The sequence below is a fragment of the Streptopelia decaocto genome (assembly GCF_964273445.1).
Source record: "Streptopelia decaocto genome assembly, chromosome: 7".
In the NCBI taxonomy this organism is placed as follows: Eukaryota; Metazoa; Chordata; class Aves; order Columbiformes; family Columbidae; genus Streptopelia; species Streptopelia decaocto.
The window spans coordinates 65,663,747-65,683,774 of NC_138661.1; the positions used below are offsets into that span (position 1 = coordinate 65,663,747).

The 20,028-nt window shown below is 40.8% G+C and overlaps 2 protein-coding genes across 7 annotated transcripts in view; both read right to left on the reverse strand.

The window, feature by feature from the left end:
* The window catches only part of LTO1 (LTO1 maturation factor of ABCE1), a 31,152-nt gene extending 20,510 nt beyond the window's left edge, over nt 1–10,642 (reverse strand). For 4 of the 6 annotated variants that reach the window (XM_082057416.1, XM_082057414.1, XM_082057413.1 and 1 more), the window contains exons 1-4: nt 10,524–10,642; nt 8,761–8,866; nt 7,028–7,098; nt 6,043–6,160 (exon numbers count right to left, since the gene is read on the reverse strand). In XM_082057416.1, the coding sequence (XP_081913542.1) occupies nt 6,043–6,160; nt 7,028–7,098; nt 8,761–8,866; nt 10,524–10,585 (357 nt within the window). In that variant the 5' untranslated portion in view covers nt 10,586–10,642. Of the gene's footprint in view, nt 1–1,993; nt 3,216–3,334; nt 5,698–6,042; nt 6,161–7,027; nt 7,099–8,760; nt 8,867–10,523 lie in introns of those variants that run through there. The other 2 variants (XM_082057415.1, XM_082057411.1) reach the window with 2 other exon arrangements.
* A 5,497-nt stretch (nt 10,643–16,139) lies between these two features.
* On the reverse strand, nt 16,140–19,638 carry FGF19 (fibroblast growth factor 19; the record flags this gene model as incomplete). The annotated part of the gene is made up of 3 exons (XM_082057833.1): nt 16,140–16,472; nt 19,229–19,332; nt 19,422–19,638. 3 exons carry the CDS (start codon nt 19,636–19,638, stop codon nt 16,140–16,142), a joined length of 654 nt encoding a protein of 217 aa, XP_081913959.1.
* Nucleotides 19,639–20,028: the final 390 nt, after the last annotated feature.

A 20,028-nucleotide genomic window follows, 5' to 3' on the forward strand; every position in this document is an offset into this window, starting at 1 on the left:
GAAATTGGCCGCAGAGCTCATTTCACACCCAGCGAATCTCCATTTTTTCTAGTGATAGATACGTTTAAGGGTGATGTGTACTGTCATAAATTTATTCGTTAAAAACAAACCCAACAACTCTGGCAGACTGTAAAATGAGAATCTTCATGGTTACTTGCCAAACTATGAAAGCTGAAGTTTTAGGCTGTAATTAGACCAGAACCCATTGCCGTAAGAAGCTGCAAAGGGCAGTATCCAAAAGGGAGTAACGTTCATACTGAGTAGCACCAAGAATATAAAGAATTATAACATTAGTAGAAATATTAAACCTTTTGTTTCAAACTAAAGCCTTTCTCATTAAGATCAGGATGAGGTATAGTATCATGCACACATTCCTCTGAACAAAGTCCCATCAGAAATACAGATTCTAATCCAGAAGGTTTTCAGATAAACCTAATATTCCAGCAGACTTCAAATTATACTCTTAAGATGGTCAGGCACACCATCACCAGCACTTTGTCAAAAATATGTAGTGCTTCATGCTGTTATCACTGCAGAAATTGTTTAAGAAACCCATTACCCTGACAAGGAGACTCATCCCCATCTTCCTTGCCTACAGCTTTATCTCCAGAAAATAATATTAGTTATTATAATATCATCAGCATTCCCTTTCAAGCATGCAACGCTGTCATGTAATTACAGGACATTATTAAAAAAACCCTAAAAATGTTCAAACAAGTCACACAGGGAAAAGGCACCCACTTTTATTTGAGATTAAACTCAAAAGAACTAGAAAATAATCTAAGATTATTAAACCAGACCTTGCAACAGAAGGTTGTACTGAATAATACACAGCTTTAGCAGTTTGTGAGCAAAGAAATAAATATTCGATCCAGGCCTGTAGCTGCATGATTTTTATAAATAGTAATAATAATGTGATAATAGTGACTCAATTTTTAATGCTCTTTTCTTGTAACACCTGAATGTGGAGATAGGTATTAAAACTTTACATACAAAAAGGGCTCAAGAACAGATGGAGATGCATACAGAACAAAAATATGTCAGCACAACATGATTTATGGATTTAAAACCGCGAAAATGCGGATTATTTGATCTCTTTCTGTGGGGTAAGTCAGATATCTTAAAAGGGTATGAGTTCTTGCTCTAAAGCACTGAGGAGTATTAAGGCACAGGCAGACTTGTGACAGACGTATCTCCTTTCCTTTTGTCCCAATAAAGAAAGTTGTATTTACAGCCAACGTGTAAATAAGTATTCAGAAATGCATCATAGAGCTCAAACGTTCTCTTGCATCTCTTCAAAAAAACAAAGTGTATATATATTTATAAACTTTGGAACCAATCTACTGAAAAATTAAAACTCCTATCTCAGCATGTTTAAAAATAATCAATAAAAATGTGCTACCTTTTGAGAAACTCAAAAGACACAGAGCAAAATGTGCACTTTACTCACCAAAAACAATCCTACAAAACCAGTGTGTATAAAGCAATCTTTACTTTCCTTCCTCTAAACGCTGTATATCCAGAAAGCTATCAATGTGATTTGCACAGGTTCTGTGTGCATATTAGAACACATCATTGCTTATATTTTTCATACCACAAGAGCAATTGGATCAAAAGTCGCATAACCAAACAAGGTACACCAAACTGGGAAGCCAGACCTTGCTTACACATCCACGTGTAAATTATCACAATCTTGTTGCAGAAAAAAGTAACTGAGCCAGACTACTCCTACAGGGTTGATTTTTAAGTCAACAACCCTGATTTTTTTTCTGATTTATTTCACCTATTGCTGTTGATTACAGATGTTCACTCAAAGCTGAAACTGATCCCTTCCACTTACAGCTTACAAAGAATGGAAAGAAAATATGCTGCTTAATGAAGCTAGAACTAGTGTTTTATTCATGTATTTTACTAGGAAGCTTTAACAAACTCCACCCTATTTTTTTTTTTTTTTTTACTACAATGACACAGATAACCTACAAAATCAGATTTATGTGTTCTAGTGATGGGTGATTTGGTATTAGCAGCTGATGATCCCATGGCTATAAGACGGCATTGAATCAGCAGTTCTGCAGGGAATGAATTCACTGTGGTCAGAGTTTACCTTTCTCTGCTGATGCCTCAAAACTCACTATTTCTTGTACTCATCACATACCACAGGAAGAAAAATTACAAGTCTTCTGGACTGCAATGATCTCAGCACACTAGCAGTAAATTAGCTTTGTATCCACCTTTTAATAAAATGCTGTATTCCACAGTTTCAGCTGGCAGATGATCATGAAGAAACAAAACAAGCTCCAACGCAGCCCAGGCAAGTCAGACATTTGTAAGTGAAATGTTTCGAACACTCCTCCCTGACTACTGAGCAACAACTAGAGGCGATGAATCCAGCGATACGTTTTTAAGTCTTAACAACTTCAATAAATTTAGCAGAAATTTTCTACCGTAACTGGTCTTAACAAATCACATGCTCCTGCAAAATCTCAAACCTGTTTGAAGATACAGCACAGAGCCACAATGTCTAAGTCCCACCTAATTAATAGCCAATATTATCATTTACAAGATTGCATTTTTCCCCCCCCGTCTTTAAAGCAACACTTAGATTGCAGAGTCAAGCATTGAAACCAGGAAATATCTGAATGACTATTGTCCATAAAAGCTTTATTCATCCTCTCTGTGCACAGATCTTCTGATAGTTTTTAATTACAGTATAACACGTGCTTCCACCAGAGTCCTGACCACTCAAGACACAGGAGGAGTAAATAGGGTGTGAAACTAATGAAGCCATTTATAAGAATTTGTTTTCATTTATTACAGAATTTAGGAAGATGTTAACATAACAGGAAAGGCACTGAAAGAAAAAACTAAAACAAAACACAACATACACTTGTATTTCAAAAAGCTGAATACTGGTTTTTGAAATTTTGATGGATTTTTTTTCCCCCAGTAGTGTTCCAGTTGGCTTAAGTGCATACCTTACATGGTGTTTGCTAACGTTCCTCATTTTCTAGGTGACTCATCTGAGAAACACAGGCAAAAATACAAACATGCAAAAAGCCAGGCACTCACAGCCACTCTTGATGTTGGCAAGAAACACATTCTAAAGTATCCAAGTACTCAACATGCAAAATTACTTGGAACAAGTCACGTTAGGCGTCTCACACTGGTTAAGGCAAATCAATATTCTTGATGGAACCTGGGCTTTAACTCCTTAGCTGTAAATCAAGTAAAAAAATTACCCCTAAAGTTTGCTGTGAGGACTCCACTGTTACAGCCCTGAACATCACAGAAAACCCCATGACTCTGTTGAAGAAAACAGTTTAAAAAGTTGGCACTGAAGAAAATATACGACTACATAATCCAACAGCATTTTTAACCATACCTCATTTAATCAACACCATCAGGCCCATACGAGACATGAGACAGAAAATATTCAGAAAAATACAGACTTGTAGAATAAGAGACTCCATCAGTATGTACACACACATGGAGCTAAATTAAAGACCTAACAGGCAACTCTAAACCTGGCAAATCCCAGTTTGAAATCCTAGTTGCTATAATCTTTACAGTTAAAGATATGCATATACATATATATTTATATAATAGTTTATTGTAATAATATTAATTCAATTGTTATAAATAAAATTAAAGCAACACAAGAAAATTAGCCATAGACCAATTTTCAAAATAACAGCCATGAATTGCTTGACCTGCAAAGATCCTTTCTCTCCATAAACAAAAACAACTTTGTTTTCAATACAATCTCTACAGTAGCACTTTGCATATGACTTACGTATCATACACTACTATTAATCCAATGTTTCTCAGACACTTGGAGCTCTCACATCCCTTTCCTTGCTTTGACAAGCATTTTTGTAAACCATGTACAAAGATTCCAAAAAAGGTCACACTCAAAACATGAATACTTAGGCCTCCAGTGTTTCCTTCTCCTTGTACAATCATTCAGAAGAACAACAAAACTGCCTTTTTTAGATCAAGATCCAGGGGGAGTTTATTTAAAGCACAATTCACGGATTTCAACAAAAAATATTTTGAGTCAATCACAGATGAATATCCCATATCTTTCATTGATTCTAAGTAAACAGGTAAAATACTTGGATGTGGAAAAATAAACCACATTGTGGATGCAGAGATAACTTTTTCAAATTTGGATTTCTCTGAAGTCATTATAAAGTCAAATTAGCTTTTTTTTTTTGTATGTATTTTTTTTTCTTTTGTGCCCACCTTATTTATTGAGATTACAGGATATGCTATTTTATTTTGCTTCTATTTTCAGGTACATGCAGTTTGGTGCTGGTTCTGGTTCCTGGTGGCTTAGCTGCATAACAATTAAAAGCCAGCCTAATCAAACTGCCCTAAATGAAAGGACCATCGAAGTTGTCATGTCCCTTCCAAGGTCTCAAGTGACAAAACAAGCTACAAACAAATCCTACCTCAATATTACTTCATTTCAAAGAAATTCACCATATAGTTAGAAGAGCCATATGATGCTCACATGTTCTGTACTCATGATTTTAACAACTTTTATCTACCCTGTTTCCCCAAAAATAAGCCCTAGCATGATTTTCCAGGATTTTTGAGTATGCTCAAAATAGAAGCCCTAGTCCAAAAATAAGCCCTAGTCACAGTTCATTTAAAAAGCCAATTTAAATAGTGTCTAGGCAGATATACATGTAAAAAAGCAACCATCTTTTGGAGCAAAAATTGTATAAGACACTGTCTTATTTTGGGGGGAAACAGGGTATATAAATATTTGTGAGCTCTTATAATTCATTTCTTACACAACACAACAACAATCTCCACTAGGTGGCTCTGACACTCACTATGTGGAACAAAGTCTTTTGAACAGTTGCACATGTAAGACAATCAAACAAACAAACAAAGTACCCCAGCAGCCAGTTATTAAGGATAATTTACCCCATGTACAGCTTCTGATTCTCATGGTAGCCGAATCTCTCTTTATGAAGCCATACTATGCCATAAAAAGCTATTCCTTCATAAAAGGTACTAATAAATACAGTATGTCAGTATCAGAACTCTTTTGGTAGTCTCGTTTCTCTCATCACTCACTTTTGGTGAGTTGCAGCTACTTTATGCAGCTACTTACTTTCTCCTTCGTATTCTGACTTCATTTGTCATTCTACCCTTTATCCACAAAAATGTTCCCTCCTGCAAAGTCTGCAAGCAATTTTTTATATTTTACTTCACCTACAATATCTACACATCGTGTAAACTGAATGATCTGCATACACAGATTTTTAAATAACATACACCCTTTAAATAAGGAAACTTTGCAAATGCATCTGTTTTCCTTTTGAGGAATTAATCTGTCAGTGCAAGGGTAGTGAGGAATGAAAGCACGTATTTCTATTTATCAGGTTTACACACTGGTGTTTCAGTGATTATAAATAGAACCTGGATATAATAAATGTTAAATGACATTTAACAAGGTAATGCAAGGTAAATGCTTTTCCCTTTCCCCTTTAATACTTAGCACCTCTTCACTATTTTTTTTTTAAATAAGAGTAGATAAACACTTTCCCAGTTATCTAGTTTTTTTTTAATGTTTCTTCTTTGGTCATCCACGTTTATCTTCATCTGTTATATTCAAAATGTTAATGAAGATCTTTCAGTACCCATTCTAAAATCAGACTGAATATTTAGCATTGAACAAACCTAAAAAAGAATACACAGAAGTGTATCAAAGCATCTATTTTCCAATAAGATTGTTCAACAAAACTGATTTCTTCATTTATTTTCTCCTTAATTAATTGTCAAGTAATACTTTCAATTTTCCTTTTAAAAGGTACTTTTATTTTGCATTTGCTACCTGTTCAGGAATTTTCAACTCTCAAGTATTTTCACTTAATTCACTTCATTTCAAGTATTTTTACTGTGATTTCAAAAGGAGAACAATAATCCCTCTGCACAAATGCAGTGGTTTTGAGCAGCTTTAGAGACTAAATATTTTCAGCAATTAATACTCTTTCTGTGCTAAAGTAACAAGTTAATCCTACAAACCTGTTTAAATTTTCCTCTGATTTTTTCCAGATCTTCTTGCAGCTTATCATAAGTGGGGTCTTCATATGGGAATTTCTGAATCATCCCTATTAATGAATCCAGAGCCTTTATCTTTTTGCTACAAAAATCAAATCAAAACAGAAAAAACAATGAGCCTACTACAGAAGTTTTTTTCAATCCATTAGTATGAAAAATATACTAATACTTAGATTAATATATAATAATTCAGAGCATAGAACCCAGCCTTTCATCCTTCTCCCATTTAGCTCGCTGAGTCTTTGATACATATTTAAGCCATAATCAGAAATTATGCTGTAGCACAACTGTCAAATTAAGGTTTCCCTTTTAAATGCCAAAAGTTGAGAAACATTCAAGAATCTTCAGAATTATTAATGAGATGACTGAGGGAAATAAAGAAATGCAGTAAAAACACCTCACCAGAACACATATCGAAATAGCTGACAGTATGGTCACAATTTTGCCAGATAAATTAATCCAAACTGACAGAACAAAAAAACGTGTATAAGAGGATGGAAGTCATGGAAAAATGTAGGTTGGAAGGGACAGCTGAAGGTCACCTAGTCCACCTTCAGTATATAAGGTTGCTGAGGGCCAATCAGTTTTTGAAAGTCTACAAAAATTGAGCTTCTAGAGTCTCTCTGGACCACTTGTTTCAAATTGTGAAAGTTGCCTACTGTTCTTTTACTCTGCACTTCTGCAAGGAACGTGTATCCACCTTGTCTAGAACCTCCCCTGATGTGGTACAACCCGGTATCTCCCCGTCTTCTCTTCTGCAAGCTGAAGAAACCAAGTTCCCTTCTCTTTTCAGTATCAGATGGTCCAGCATCTGATACCACTCTAGTGGCCCTCTGCTCACCTTTCTTCTGTTTTTCAGTATGTCTTTTTTATTGGGGAAGAGACAAAAGTGGACACTACAATTTGAAACAGTATTAAAGGAAAAGCATTTTCATTTTTTTAACCTCACCTGTTCTTTTCATCTGTGCAATTCTGGAGCAGACACTGCCACGTCAGTGCAAACCCAAGGTAGCAGCCAATCTGCAAATTTATAAGAACGTCATGAGGAAAAAAACAAAACAAAATATATAGTATACATAGTCAAACAAAAATGATGCACTGTGCTGTATCCCATTCTTCAGGAAACAAATCACTGGATATACAAAGATGTTTCTATGCTGGAAAGTTTAGTAAATAAGGGTAGGATAGATGAGGGCTACTTGGACTACACAGTACAAGAGACATAAAACTTTTTCTAAGAATCTATTTAGCATTAGAGGACAAAATATTTAAAAGGCAGCATAAAAAGCAATTTTGCAAGACACTAGCGATACTATACATGCTTTGAACCCCAAACTTCATTAAAGTCTGGCAGTAGGGAGACAGTTGAAAATTAACTTATTTAAGATGCTTTGGTAGCTCCAGTTTGCTGTTAGTTATTTTTGTTAAGGTACACAGTGGAGGTTCTTTTTAAGGCCCAAACATTGGTTTGGAACCTAACATTCCATTAAGTGCTCAAGCATATTTGAAGTGAGGCTTCCACTTAATTTTTTCTTGACAAAAATTCAACTTGCATGCCTCAAAACTGCTTAGAGACCCAAGGAAAATGGAGACAACTGACAGATATAGCAGTTACCCCTGCACTAAAAACAAGCTACAACAGTAAAACACACCTGGCCCTTGGACACTTAGTTACAGACTCCTCAGCTTAATTAGTACTGGTCTGCCACAAGGGCACAGGGCTAATCTTATGCTTGAGCCCAAGCAGACACTGTGTCTACTCCTGCCTGAGCGATGTGTCTGAAAACAGATATCCTTTAATTATAACATCTTGCTTTAATTCTCTGTCAAGCAAGGCCAGTATCAGATCAGCATCATCATTTTGCCCATGACACAAATAGGCTGACAGGTCTAAGATTACCCAAGTTGCTCTTTCATTTAACATGACTCACTGTCTACAGTCCTACTGTCCTCAGGAGCTTCCCCAACAAAAGCAGATTAGAGCACTTCTCTATTATGGTCTGCCTAGGACCATTTCGTATATAACTATCCAGCTTTGGAGGCTGCTGTTTAATATACTCATCTCAGAACTACACAGATGTAGTATAAGTAAGAAAATATTTCATCACTGTATATATCTGTATCACACTCAAATGCAAACCAAAATTTTAAAATAACCATCCTTTCAGAATTTGACAGGTTACCGTTTTCACTTCAAAGGGGCTTAATACCATTGCTACTGTTCTTTTTGTAGACAATTAACTTTCTGAAACCTGAAAATACCAAAAGGGCAAATTGCCAAATCACCTAAAGGTCTTCAATAGATGGAACAGATTCATATTTGTGGTGCTATACTTGAATTAAAGACTGCCATGAATCCTGTGGAACAGCTTCCCATCAAAGCTGAAAAAAAACAGTTCATGTCAAAAACACTGGAACTACACTGTACATCACTGAACACACGTCATGTTGTGATAAACTCAAGCTGGTCATATGAGACAAATTAAGGTGCCTCCCTAGCACTCTTCAGGCCCTTCATTTCTAGAAAGCCTTACTGATGCAGGGACATCTTTTTGCGAGTGCAGCAATACACAGAACTATGATTCTATAAGTAGGCCTCAGACTACCAACACATCGGGCTTTGCCTAACAGTTATTTTCCAATGGCAAAACCACTGCGATTCCGAAGTATTTTCCCATTTACCTCAGAGCCGATCTTGGCACCGTGCAGCAATCCATACCTCCTTCCCTCAACAACTCCAACGTGACTGCCCTCAGCGTACCCCTCCTGATACCCCTCACCATGGAACCTGTAAGGACAGAAAGATCAATTTTAGCACCTGTTTTCATTTCATATCACACTCACACAGCACACAAGCAACTCATAGAAACAAAACCATAGAATCATTTTGGTTGGAAGAGACTCTGAAGATCATTGACTCCAACTGTTAACCCAACACTGGCACTAAACCATGTCCTAAAGACATCGTCTACAGGTATTTTTAAACCCCTCCAGGGATGGTGACTCCAACACTGCCCTGGGCAGCCTGTTCCAATACCCAACATGCTCCATCATCTCCAAAATACAACTGTAGGTATTTAGAAATATCACATGACATTGTTTTAAATTAAGATGCATTTACACTATGATATTTTTAAACCAGTTTACAACAATTTGCCAAGAATTACGCACTCTACAATCCAGTGCAGTACTTCCATCAGAATAACTGCAAGCTCCCAACTCTGGGTCAAGTTCCCACACAGTGGAAGAGCCAAGATCATAGAATTATAGAATGTCCTGAGTTGGAAGCGATCTACAAGGATTATCAAGTCCAACTCCCATCCCTGCATAGGACAACCCCAAAATTCACAGCGTGTGTCTGAGGGCTTTGTCCGAATGCTTCTTGAACACTGTCAAGCTTGAGGCCATGATACCTCCCTGGGGAGCCTGTTCCAGTGTCCAGCACCCTCTGGGTGAAGAACCTTTTCCTAATGTCCAGCCTAAACCTCCTCTAGTAAATCTTTCTGCCATTCCCTCGGGTTCTGTCACTGGTCATTACAGAAAAGGGAGTGGAGCATCTCCCTTATGAGGAAAGGCTGAGGGAGCTGGGGCTCTTTAGCCTGCAGGAGATGAGGGGTGACCTCATTAATGTTTATAAATATGTAAAGACTGAGTGTCAGGAGGATGGAGCCAGGCTCTTCTCGGTGACAACCAAAGATAAGACAAGGGGTAATGAGTACAAACTGGAACACAAGAGGTTCCACTTAAATATGAGAAAAAACTTCTTCCCGGTGATGGTGCCAGAGCCTGGCCCAGGCTGCCCAGGGAGGCTGTGGAGTCTCCTTCTCTGCAGACATTCCAACCCGCCTGGACACCTTCCTGTGTAACCTCATCTGGGTGTTCCTGCTCCATGGGGGGATTGCACTGGATGAGCTTTCCAGGGCCTTCCAACCCCTGACATTCTGTGATTCTGTGAAAAGAGCAGCACCTGCTCCTCCTGCTCCCCTGGTGAAGCTGTAGCCGCCATGAGCTCTGCCCACAGGCTGAACAAACCAAGTGACTTTAGCCACTCCTCATACGGCTTCCCCTCCAAACCCTTCACCAACTTCGTAGCCTCTTCTGGACGCTCTCTAGTAGCTTTACATCCTTTCTATCCTGTGGTGCCCAGCCCTGCACTCGGTGCTCCAGGTGAGGCCGCCCCAGTGGAGCGGGACAATCCCCTCCCTGCCCGGCGGGCAACGCTGTGCTGGATCAAGCAAACCGGTCACTCAGCAAGAACAAAGGGGAGAATTCCCCCGCTATTCCTCAGGCTCACTACCTGCCCTTCGCCCCTCAGGTTTTCCTCTCAGCTCCTACCGCCGACTGTGGGAGCCCAGGCCAAGCCCCTCTGCCCACCTAGACCGACCGTTCCCCGGGTGGAATCCCGCTCCCCGAGGTCCCCACCAAGGCTTCCCCACCACTCTCACCTCTCGTCTGCCATCACGATCTCGTCAAACATATCAGAGCCTTCAGATGCGGCCGCCGCCATGGCGCCCTCACAGCCCCGCCGCTCGGCATGCCGGGAACGGACGGCGAGCCGGAGGGGCCGCGGAGAGCGCGGGGCCAGTGCGCATGCGCTACCCCGCTTGTACGGGAGCATCGGGGGCGTGGCTCGTTGAGGTTTGGCCACGCCCCCTTCCGTCTCGCCCCGCCCCTCGCCGAGGAGGCGTTTGCCCATCAGGGGACGCCCGAGCGCCGCCGGTGCTCTGGGGACCGCTGTTCGAGTCCCGTCCGCTCCGGCAGCGAGCCCGGTGCTTGTGTAAAAATGCACGGAAGCAGTAGAAAACTATTTTTCGGTTCCATTCCTTTTACTGTTGGCTTCAATACAAAGTGAAGACACTTGGATATTCTTCAATAGTATAGTCAGTAGTCTTCATATTACATCTGCTGTTTAGTCTCTGTTTCCATCTGAGCTTCTTGAGGTTCTTCAGCTTCTGAAAGTTTTTCATCGTCTTCCAGGGTTTGCTGAAGTTCATGGATGGCGCTTAGGAGAATATGAAACTGCTTTCTTCTCAGCTCCAACTTATCTTCAACATTTTCTTTAATATGAGAAAGGTGTTGCAGTTCTTTTCCCAAAGCGGGAGCGGGAAAAAAAAAATAGCTGCAGTGAAAGGATCGATTTTGGTCTTTTTCCTATGAAAATGCGAGTTATGGTACTGAGAAAACATATATATATAACCGAGGAATTATTTTGTCTGATTTCTTGATTTTCTGGATGGTTTAACTTGTACGGGCAACCCAGGAGGTGGTTCATGCACACAAAGTACAAGGAGTGAGCTGGGGGGCTCGTTTCCAGCCGCACTAGTCCTGGGTTCCAGTACAAACCAGTTTTGCATCGACCTGAAACATTTCTGACTTTCAAGTAGTGTATTTTTTAGGTGTATATACCCAAAATGTAAATATTTTCCATGTAAATACCCAAACCAAACTTTAGTGTGCCATTCTAGACTGTTTTCTACAATATTTATTTCTTGTATACAGACCAACACTGTTAAAATAAAGCATTTACACTCATTTATAAATATACATTTTAATGTTAATGTTTTCCAGAGACTTACACTCAATAAAAATGTGGGTGTGGGCATAACAAAGCAGTCTGCTGATCCAGGGCTATGGGGCTCTGTTATCCTCCGAATCAAACACAGGAGGGCAGAGGACTCGAAAAGATGGCTTTAAAATCAAGAGATGGGTCTAAAGACAAAATAAAACTGCATTAGAGCAGAAGTGAAGTTGTGCTACTGAAGGTTTAGCCGAGCAGATGCAGCAATCACAGTTCATTAAAAATGCTCCATTGCAACAGGTTTTACTGATTTACACAGAGTGACTGTTGTCAGTTGGCCAGTTCATTTTCTGCATTAAGTTAAAGCTTCGGTATCACTGGATCTCACATGAAATCACTGAAGGTTGCCAGGTGTGGACACCTACCTGCTCTACAACCTCACAATCACAAGCAAACACATATTGTTCACTAAAGGCAATGGAAATTCAAGGTGTCTTTGAAGGTTTCCTCTACAATTTACATCTTGCTTTGGAAGCTAATAAAAAAACAAGTTCTTTGATCTCAGTAGATAGTGGGATTGATGAAAAATGCTGAAAATGTAATAATGTCCTGGCAAGAAGACTACAAAACACTGGTTTCATTTTGGGGCATTCTTACATACCTTCAACCATCAGTTTCATCCAACAGGGTTCACAATAAACTTTCTATGTTCCTAGACTGTCACAAATTCACCCCAAATTCAGAGTCACAGTGATGTCTTTTTTGCAATCCCATTTGCTTCCAGGTGAAACACATCTCTGCTCTCATCACGTCTGAAGCTGCCCAAAAGGAGGGTTGGCTTCCATACCTTTTTGAGAAAATAGAGCACATTTATTTGATTTATTGTGTCTTCATTCATATACAAAGTAGAAAGAGTGGACCCAAAATTTTCGCTAACATAGTTTTGGTGCTTTGAGCAGAGCTAAGTTGATACTATGGCTCTTGAATGAAAGATTTATAGCTTTTCACACTTCCCCAGAGTGGAAATGGAGATACCCAGTATCTCCTTTCCTCCAGCCTTCCCACTACTCCAACAACTCGTATTTGCACATCACAGCTTCTAACCAAGACTTCACAAGGAGACATTTGACACCTGACCTTTAAAAACCTTTCTAGGGCTGTAAAATGTTCTCCTTCAAATGAAAGCGCTGCAATTCTACTGTCTTTGAGAAACGATAATCAACTGGGACGTATATAGTGACTGGTGGTGCTGATGTTTACATTCCCACAGAACCATCGGCAATGGTGTTTTGAGGTTTTGCACAGCGAGTTCCTGACCGAGTCAGGTGTCTGATGGTAAAAAAAGAGAAGAAAAAGCATTTTCCAGTAATCCTTCTACCTTAAGCTGTTGCTTTGTCAGATTTTCATAAGCAAAACAGCCAGAACTGGTCAGAGCTTGGATGGGAAATCTCCAAGGAAAATCGAAGCGCTGCAGGAAGCGGTGTGGGTAATTTCTCTCCTGGCATTCTTCCCTCCATCTGAATAAATATTGAACCATCTCTAACCACACTGTTGCAGTAAGAAACCCTGTGCTGCTGGCGGAAGAGGCAAACCCAAAGGCATCAGCAAATAAAGGCACCGGAGAGCTCAAGATGCTGTGCACAAATGCAAGGTTGCTCATCTTTGCGCTCTGGAGCAATATTCGCAAACAACAACACTACATTTACTTAAAAAAAAAACCCTCATTGGTTAAAACAAAGAGCATACCCTCTGGACTCTGTTATTTGCTATGTTTCCCATCAAAACTCCACATTTTTTTTAGCAGAAAACTTAAAGTGGATTTTTGACCGAACTTTGAAAGCTCATATTTATTTTATTTCATTTTCTGGGTTTGGTTTTTGTTGTTGTTGCTGTTGTTTAATTATAAACTTTTTTTTTTTTTTTTTTTTTTTTTTTTTTAGAAAAGGGTCATGAAAGATATCCAGTGTTCAAATAAAATATTGGGGTTGATCAAGGGTGGAAATGAACAACTTCTGGATTAGAACACCATGACAATCAGGACTACGTTTCCCAGTACCCGAGGCACAGGAGCCCTCCGGATGTGTGGCAATGGCTCAGCACCAAGGGGAATGGGAAACACTGTGGGAGATGTTTGCCAGCCCAGAAACCTGCAATTTCTGTGACTCATGACATTTCCAAGCAGAAACCTTCAGTTTCTTTTCCTGCCAGAGCACTGTGGATGGCAGTTTTTAATGATGGCAGGGTTTTTTTTTATAGAGTAGATGCAAATCCATGACTGCTTTATCACAGGTGAAGTATAATTGATGATGCCTGCGGGCAGCACTTGTGGTCCTAGACCTGCAACTACCTGAAAGGAGGTTGGAGCATGGAGGGGGTTGGTCTCTTCTCCCAAGGAACAAGCGATAAGATGAGAGGAAATGGCCTCAAGTTGTGCCAGGGGAGGTTTAGGTTGGATATCACAAAAAGTTTCTTTGCTGAAAGGGCTGTCAGGCATTGGAACAGGCTGCCCAGGGCAGTGGTGGAGTCACCATCCCTGGAGTTAAAAGATGTGTAAATGTGGCACTTAGGGACATGGTTTGAAGGTGGACTTGGCAGTGTTGGGTTAATGGTTGGACTTCATGATCTTAAGGTTGATCATCTTAAGGATGACTCAATGATTCTATTCTATGGTTGAATGATGAGGAATGTGAGGAAAACATCAGAGCACACTCACACTGCTTAAAAGTGAATTCAATTATTTGTTTTATCAAGTGAATAATAACTGAAGACTAGATGGAGTGACCTTCATGCATCCCAAGGTCAACATTTAATGAGCTGTTTCCAAAACCCTTCCGTAACATAAATACTTTTCTTAGACTTGCTGTTTCACCTGGAGCTCATCAGTAACTGTCAGCAGAGACACTCAAATTCCAGCCTTGGCATTCACCGCCCAGTTTTAGGAAAACCCTTTTGTGTCTCCATGTCTTTGCCTGTGGTACCTCAGCTTCATCACCTTCACAAGAGCCACCATCTTCACATGGTGCCCCAGTTTGCCAAAGCTCCTTGAAGTCTCTCGACTAAAGGAGTGACAAAAGAGTCAACTAGATTTCGGTGTTGAAGACGATTTTTTTTATTGCAAATGTACACATTACACTACTGATAATGCACAGAATTTTTTAAAAGCTATTGTTTGCTAAAATTTCATGATTACAAAACTTCACAAAATTTGTTACAACTAAAAAACCCACCTTCAGGAGTATATAAATAGAATTTTGAGCATAAATAACAGTAACAAAATAAACAGATGTATGTATTTAATAAATTAATTATAAATATGAAGTGCTAGGTCAGAAGAACACCAGTATTTCCAGTAGAGTTTTTTTGGTATAGAAATCTCTATTATAAATGAATCTTTGGAAACTAGTAGAATCCCCGAACCCTTTTCTTGAATTGCTCCTTTTTTCCTTTAGTTTCACCTTGGTTATTCCTTCATCCAATTTTTACAGAACTGAAGACATCAGACATCCGCTTTTTGGCCACGAGGTGCTCGTAATCCCTTCCTGCAAGAAGAACAGTGTGACTGGCCCAATTCTGTGACATTTAAGTCACTAAACTGTCTCTTCCCTGATTCCCATTGATGCAGAATCAAGCCTGGGAGGGACCTGAAAGAATTGCTGATGGTTGAAGGTTAAACAGAAAACCTATTTTGCAACTGATTTGACCTATACATGATCCATTTTCAGTTTTTCTCTCTGTTTGCTAATGACACGCATGCTTATATACAACAGAACCTTAATTTCAACATTAATTTGATCTGCTAAATGCTAGTTCTGTGCACTCTTCCAACCGCACACCGAGTTCTCACTGTCAATGAGAACTCCCTGCTGGACGATGCTTATCCCACAGTGAACACAAATCAGCCTATAAAAGAAATCAAGATCCAGTTTTCCAAAGTACCCTTTAGCAATAAGGGAAGGAAGAAATGTTTCCCTTTCTTTCCTTATTTCCTAAGGGAGGAAAAAGCACAATATACAAGCAGAATTGTTTTTTCAGTGGTATGCTTTCAATAGGAAGTTTTCCCAGAACGTTGTCAGCAGGTTTTCAAGAAGCAGCGTTAACTCTAGTTTGAGTAACCACATCTGCTAGGTTTTCCTTCACTGTGTTTTGTTCCAAATGTTTGTCTTTAAGGCTTCTGAAGAGATCATTAACCTCCCTGTGACTGGGAAAAAGTCTTTCTGCATTTGCTTCTATGAGCAGAAATGGCAGGTGAACATACATGGTAATGAAGTTGATGTAGAAAAATTGTGATTATTTTCTCATCACCATGGTAATGGAGGAACTCTGATGAAGCTGCTAAGTTTTTTCTTATTTAATCCTTCTTTTCCAAATAAAACTATGGGTAGGCAATTCTTCAGACTATAGAGTAGCCTCTGGGCACTCACCTCTTCCAACACATTGCAAGGGAAGGGCTGGCTCCATACTGAACTATACAAAAAAGTTCAAAAATATCCCTACATGAACAACACGTGTTTCTTTAAAAACACGTGTGTGCGTGTGATCAGAGTCATTTCTGAAAGCTGGGGCTCTTCACTGGCGATAGTTTGGAGGTGATGCCGAAGGGGTCCATGCTGTCTGTTTCGAGGGGCGAGGAGTACACCTCTGGTTCCAACGCCTGGCTGTAATCACTGTATTCACCAAAGTCTGTGGACTCCACAGGCACTGTGTTGATCATTGGTAAGAAGTGAGATAGCGGAAGAAAATCTTTGCCTTTGTATTGTTGTCTTTGCTTGGCGCTGCTCAAAGACACTGATATTCCATACTTTTTTGATTTATATACGTTGTAGCCGTCTGGACGAATCTCTTCTTCGAAGGAACAATCCTCAGTGGAATACCTGAGCTGAACAGCAGTGAGGAACAAGAATTACAAATACACCCACCAGACTCATGGTATTCACAACATAAACCTGTGATGTGACCAGTCCTTTCCCTTTGCTGACAGTGGGGGTGTCCCTCTCCTTTCTATTCTATTCTATTCTATTCTATTCTATTCTATTCTATTCTATTCTATTCTATTCTATTCTATTCTATTCTATTCTATTCTATTCTATTCTATTCTATTCTATTCTGTTTTGTTCTGTTCTAATAGACGCCCCCACATTGAGTATCGTATACATTTGGGTTCACGAGGCCATTAAAAGACCTAATCCAGAACTCCTGAAGTTAATTCACATCCGTCATATCAAATAAGCTTTGAATCCTGGATGTGTACTTCTCCACAGCTATGACACTTATCTGGTCCTGAGCACAGGGAAAAAGTATCTCAGCTGCCAGTGGTCATTTAGATAAACTGTCTTTAATTGCTGACAGTCCTTAACTGCAGTCACGAGAGCTAACCCAACCATCCTCAGCTATAAAACTCCAGCTCTGTTAGAGCTTTGCCTGTGTAAGGGCGTCAGGATGAGGTCTGGAGAATGCACAAAGCAAGCGCTCATGTAAATATGGCCAGTCAGTAAAACAATACTAAAAAGGTAATTGTCTTTTTTTTTACTCAGCATTTACTAAAATTACAAAAGACCAGTTAATGCGATGTTATTTGCTCATTACACATTAGTTAGAATTGTCAAATTGATACCAGCATGTTAAGATTTTGTATATAAGAATGTATATACAAAATGAGTATGAATTTGGAGAATTACAGTTGGGATATACTGTACGGATAGTATATTAAGAATTTGCATCGCCAGGTCAGAGCTTTCCAGATCCTTACACAAGCATTGTATTTCTTTCAACTCCGGTGCTATTTCAGGCTCAGCCACTACAGGTGGTTGAACTCACGGTCAATAAAGACAATTGTTGATTATGTCTCAGGTTGCAGTGATAAAAATGCCTTTATACGAGTGCTCTGCCTGTCTGAATGGAGAACATATTTGATACTCTTCAGTCCTTTCTCAAACAACCTTAATAACATGGAGTACAATTAAGTGCATGCATTTGCTTGTCTTATAAAAGCACTTTTTAAACTAATCAAGTAATTTTTAAAAAGGCATTTTCTCCAAATTAAATTACACAATATTTATCTTTCTACACACACTATAGCTCAGAAAAATACGTGTCTATGATACAAATGTATGGCTGAATTTTAGCTGGGCTTATTTCTATGAGTTCTCAGTCTCACTAGCAAGGATGATGAAGTAAAAAAGCTTCTTAGCACATTATGAGTAAGTTATTGATTTCACCTCCATGCCTCAAGTATATAATTCTCTCTTAATTTCATTGGGATTACCTCTCATGTATTTTTTAAACAAGTACCAAATGCACCAGATTATCTTTTTCACAGGAGGAATTCATAGTACGTCAATGTATTAAGCAGTCACACCATTTCCCTTAAACTACAGAACGTGGCACGCTGCACATTCAAAAATCAACCCTAGTCACTAGTTTTCCAGTGTTAAAAAGGTCACGTTTCAGGAGTGCAAGTGGTTGCCCAGTTCAAGTCCCCAGATGCCGTATTTGCCCTTTTGTTCCTCCACTCCTCAGTGCAGCGCTGATAAGACAGAGAATTACCTGTGGAGCTGCCAGCCTGGGCTGTTAACAAGAGAGGTGACAGCAGGTGCCCACAACATGCAGACACGATGGCATGGCTACATGCCATTGTATTTTCAGAAAAAAAAAAACCCTGCAATTAATACTATATACAAACAAATGCAATCTCAGCCAAGGTATATGCATATGCCTTCAAAACAGTGTTATATGAAAGCTACTTTAAAATTCTGTGATTGCTAAAGTCCAGCCGGCAGCTCTGATGGGAGCTGGATCCAGGCTGTGCTTTGTTTTCATCGATCGTTTTGCTAGGGATATACATTAAAACATCAAGCTAATAATTGACCTGCCGTATCATCTAAACCTATGCACGTTAGCACTGCATCGACTGGTTCTAGCTCAGAAAAGCTATATGTTATATACACGTTCAAAAACATTAGTATATCAGTATTGCTCCTACTAAAGACACTTGGAATTTTGACAATGGGCTAAGTCCTTGCCCAATTTCAATCAGCAGGAATTTTGCTGGAGTAATCAAAGCAGAATCAAGCTGCATCTTTACTATGGCATAATAAAAAGCTGTCGGTCTGTGAAACTCAGGCTCCCATAACTCAGTTATAGATTGAATCTAAATCTTACCCTTCAAATCCTAGAGTTGGCAGCTTATTCATGTGGCTTAAAAAACAAGTTTATATCGCTGATAAGGACCGGCTAACCCTGACATACCTAGGGGAAAAGTGTGACTAGGCAAAGCGGTGTCAGCAGGTCATTCAACTTTTTGAACATAAATGCAATTTTGCCCTGCATTGTATTTTCAACATATTTTGAGGGGGGACACGCAACACACGTTTCGCGTTCTAAATTATGTCCCTTGCTGAATTCTAATAATTCTGACGGCCTTTCAGGCGGGAACAGTGACAAGAATCACCGGTCCTATAGAGAAAAGAGAGTGGGGGTGGTGTGATAGGGACCTGAAAGCTTTGTTAACCCTTTGCCAACCGCAGCAGTTAAAAGAAAGGCAGCTCTTTGGTCTCGTCGGCCGCTTCAGCGCGGCAGCCGGGCTGGAAAACTCCCTCGGGACAGAGTTACCAGGACCGGAGTGTCGCATCTCACCTGCCCGTGCAGCCGTCCCGCCTCGTCCATGCAGAGGTACCGGGAGCTCCGCACGCCCTTGATGGCCACGGTGCGCACGGCCACGGCGCGGATCTCCAGCAAACCTGCGGGAACAGAGGGGGAAAAACCGCGTTAACTCCGCGGCGCCATCCCCATCCCGCCCCGCTCTCGTCCCGCCGCCTCCCGTACTCACTTTGCGGGCTCTGGCTACCGGCGGCATCCACCCGGCCGTCTCCGCCGATGCGGAGGAAGCAGCTGAAGAGCCCGTGTTTGCTGGCGGTGTAGAGGTGCCGCAGCCGGATCGGTTCCCCCCACCCGTAGTTAACGTGAGGACCGGCGTCGGGCAGCGGCAGCGAGACGGCGGCGGCGGCGAGACTGAGCAGCGCCAGGGCGGCCGGGCGCGGCTCCATGGCGCGGAGGGGCGCGGAGGGGCGCGGAGGGGAGCGGAGAGACGGCCGTGCGCTGCGTGCGCTGGCTGCGCTGTACCTCGGGACTGTACGTCGGGCCAGCCCCCCGGCCTTTTATAGCTCTCTCGTTATCAGCCCGATCGATTCGGCTGCATCCAGCTCCAATATAGAGCCCATTTCATAGCGGGAATTGGTCGGGATCGGTCACTCCCCCCGAAAATATTGATCGGATGACATCATGTCGCAGGGGACACCCTGAAGTCGCTCCCTCCCCATCCGCACCTCCGAGTTCTCCCTCCTTCGAGTCTCCAGCAGCGCCTCTCCCCGTCGGGCCGGGACCGGACCCCCCGCGGTCCCCAAGGGGACGGGACGGGCGGCACCGCCGCTCCCGCC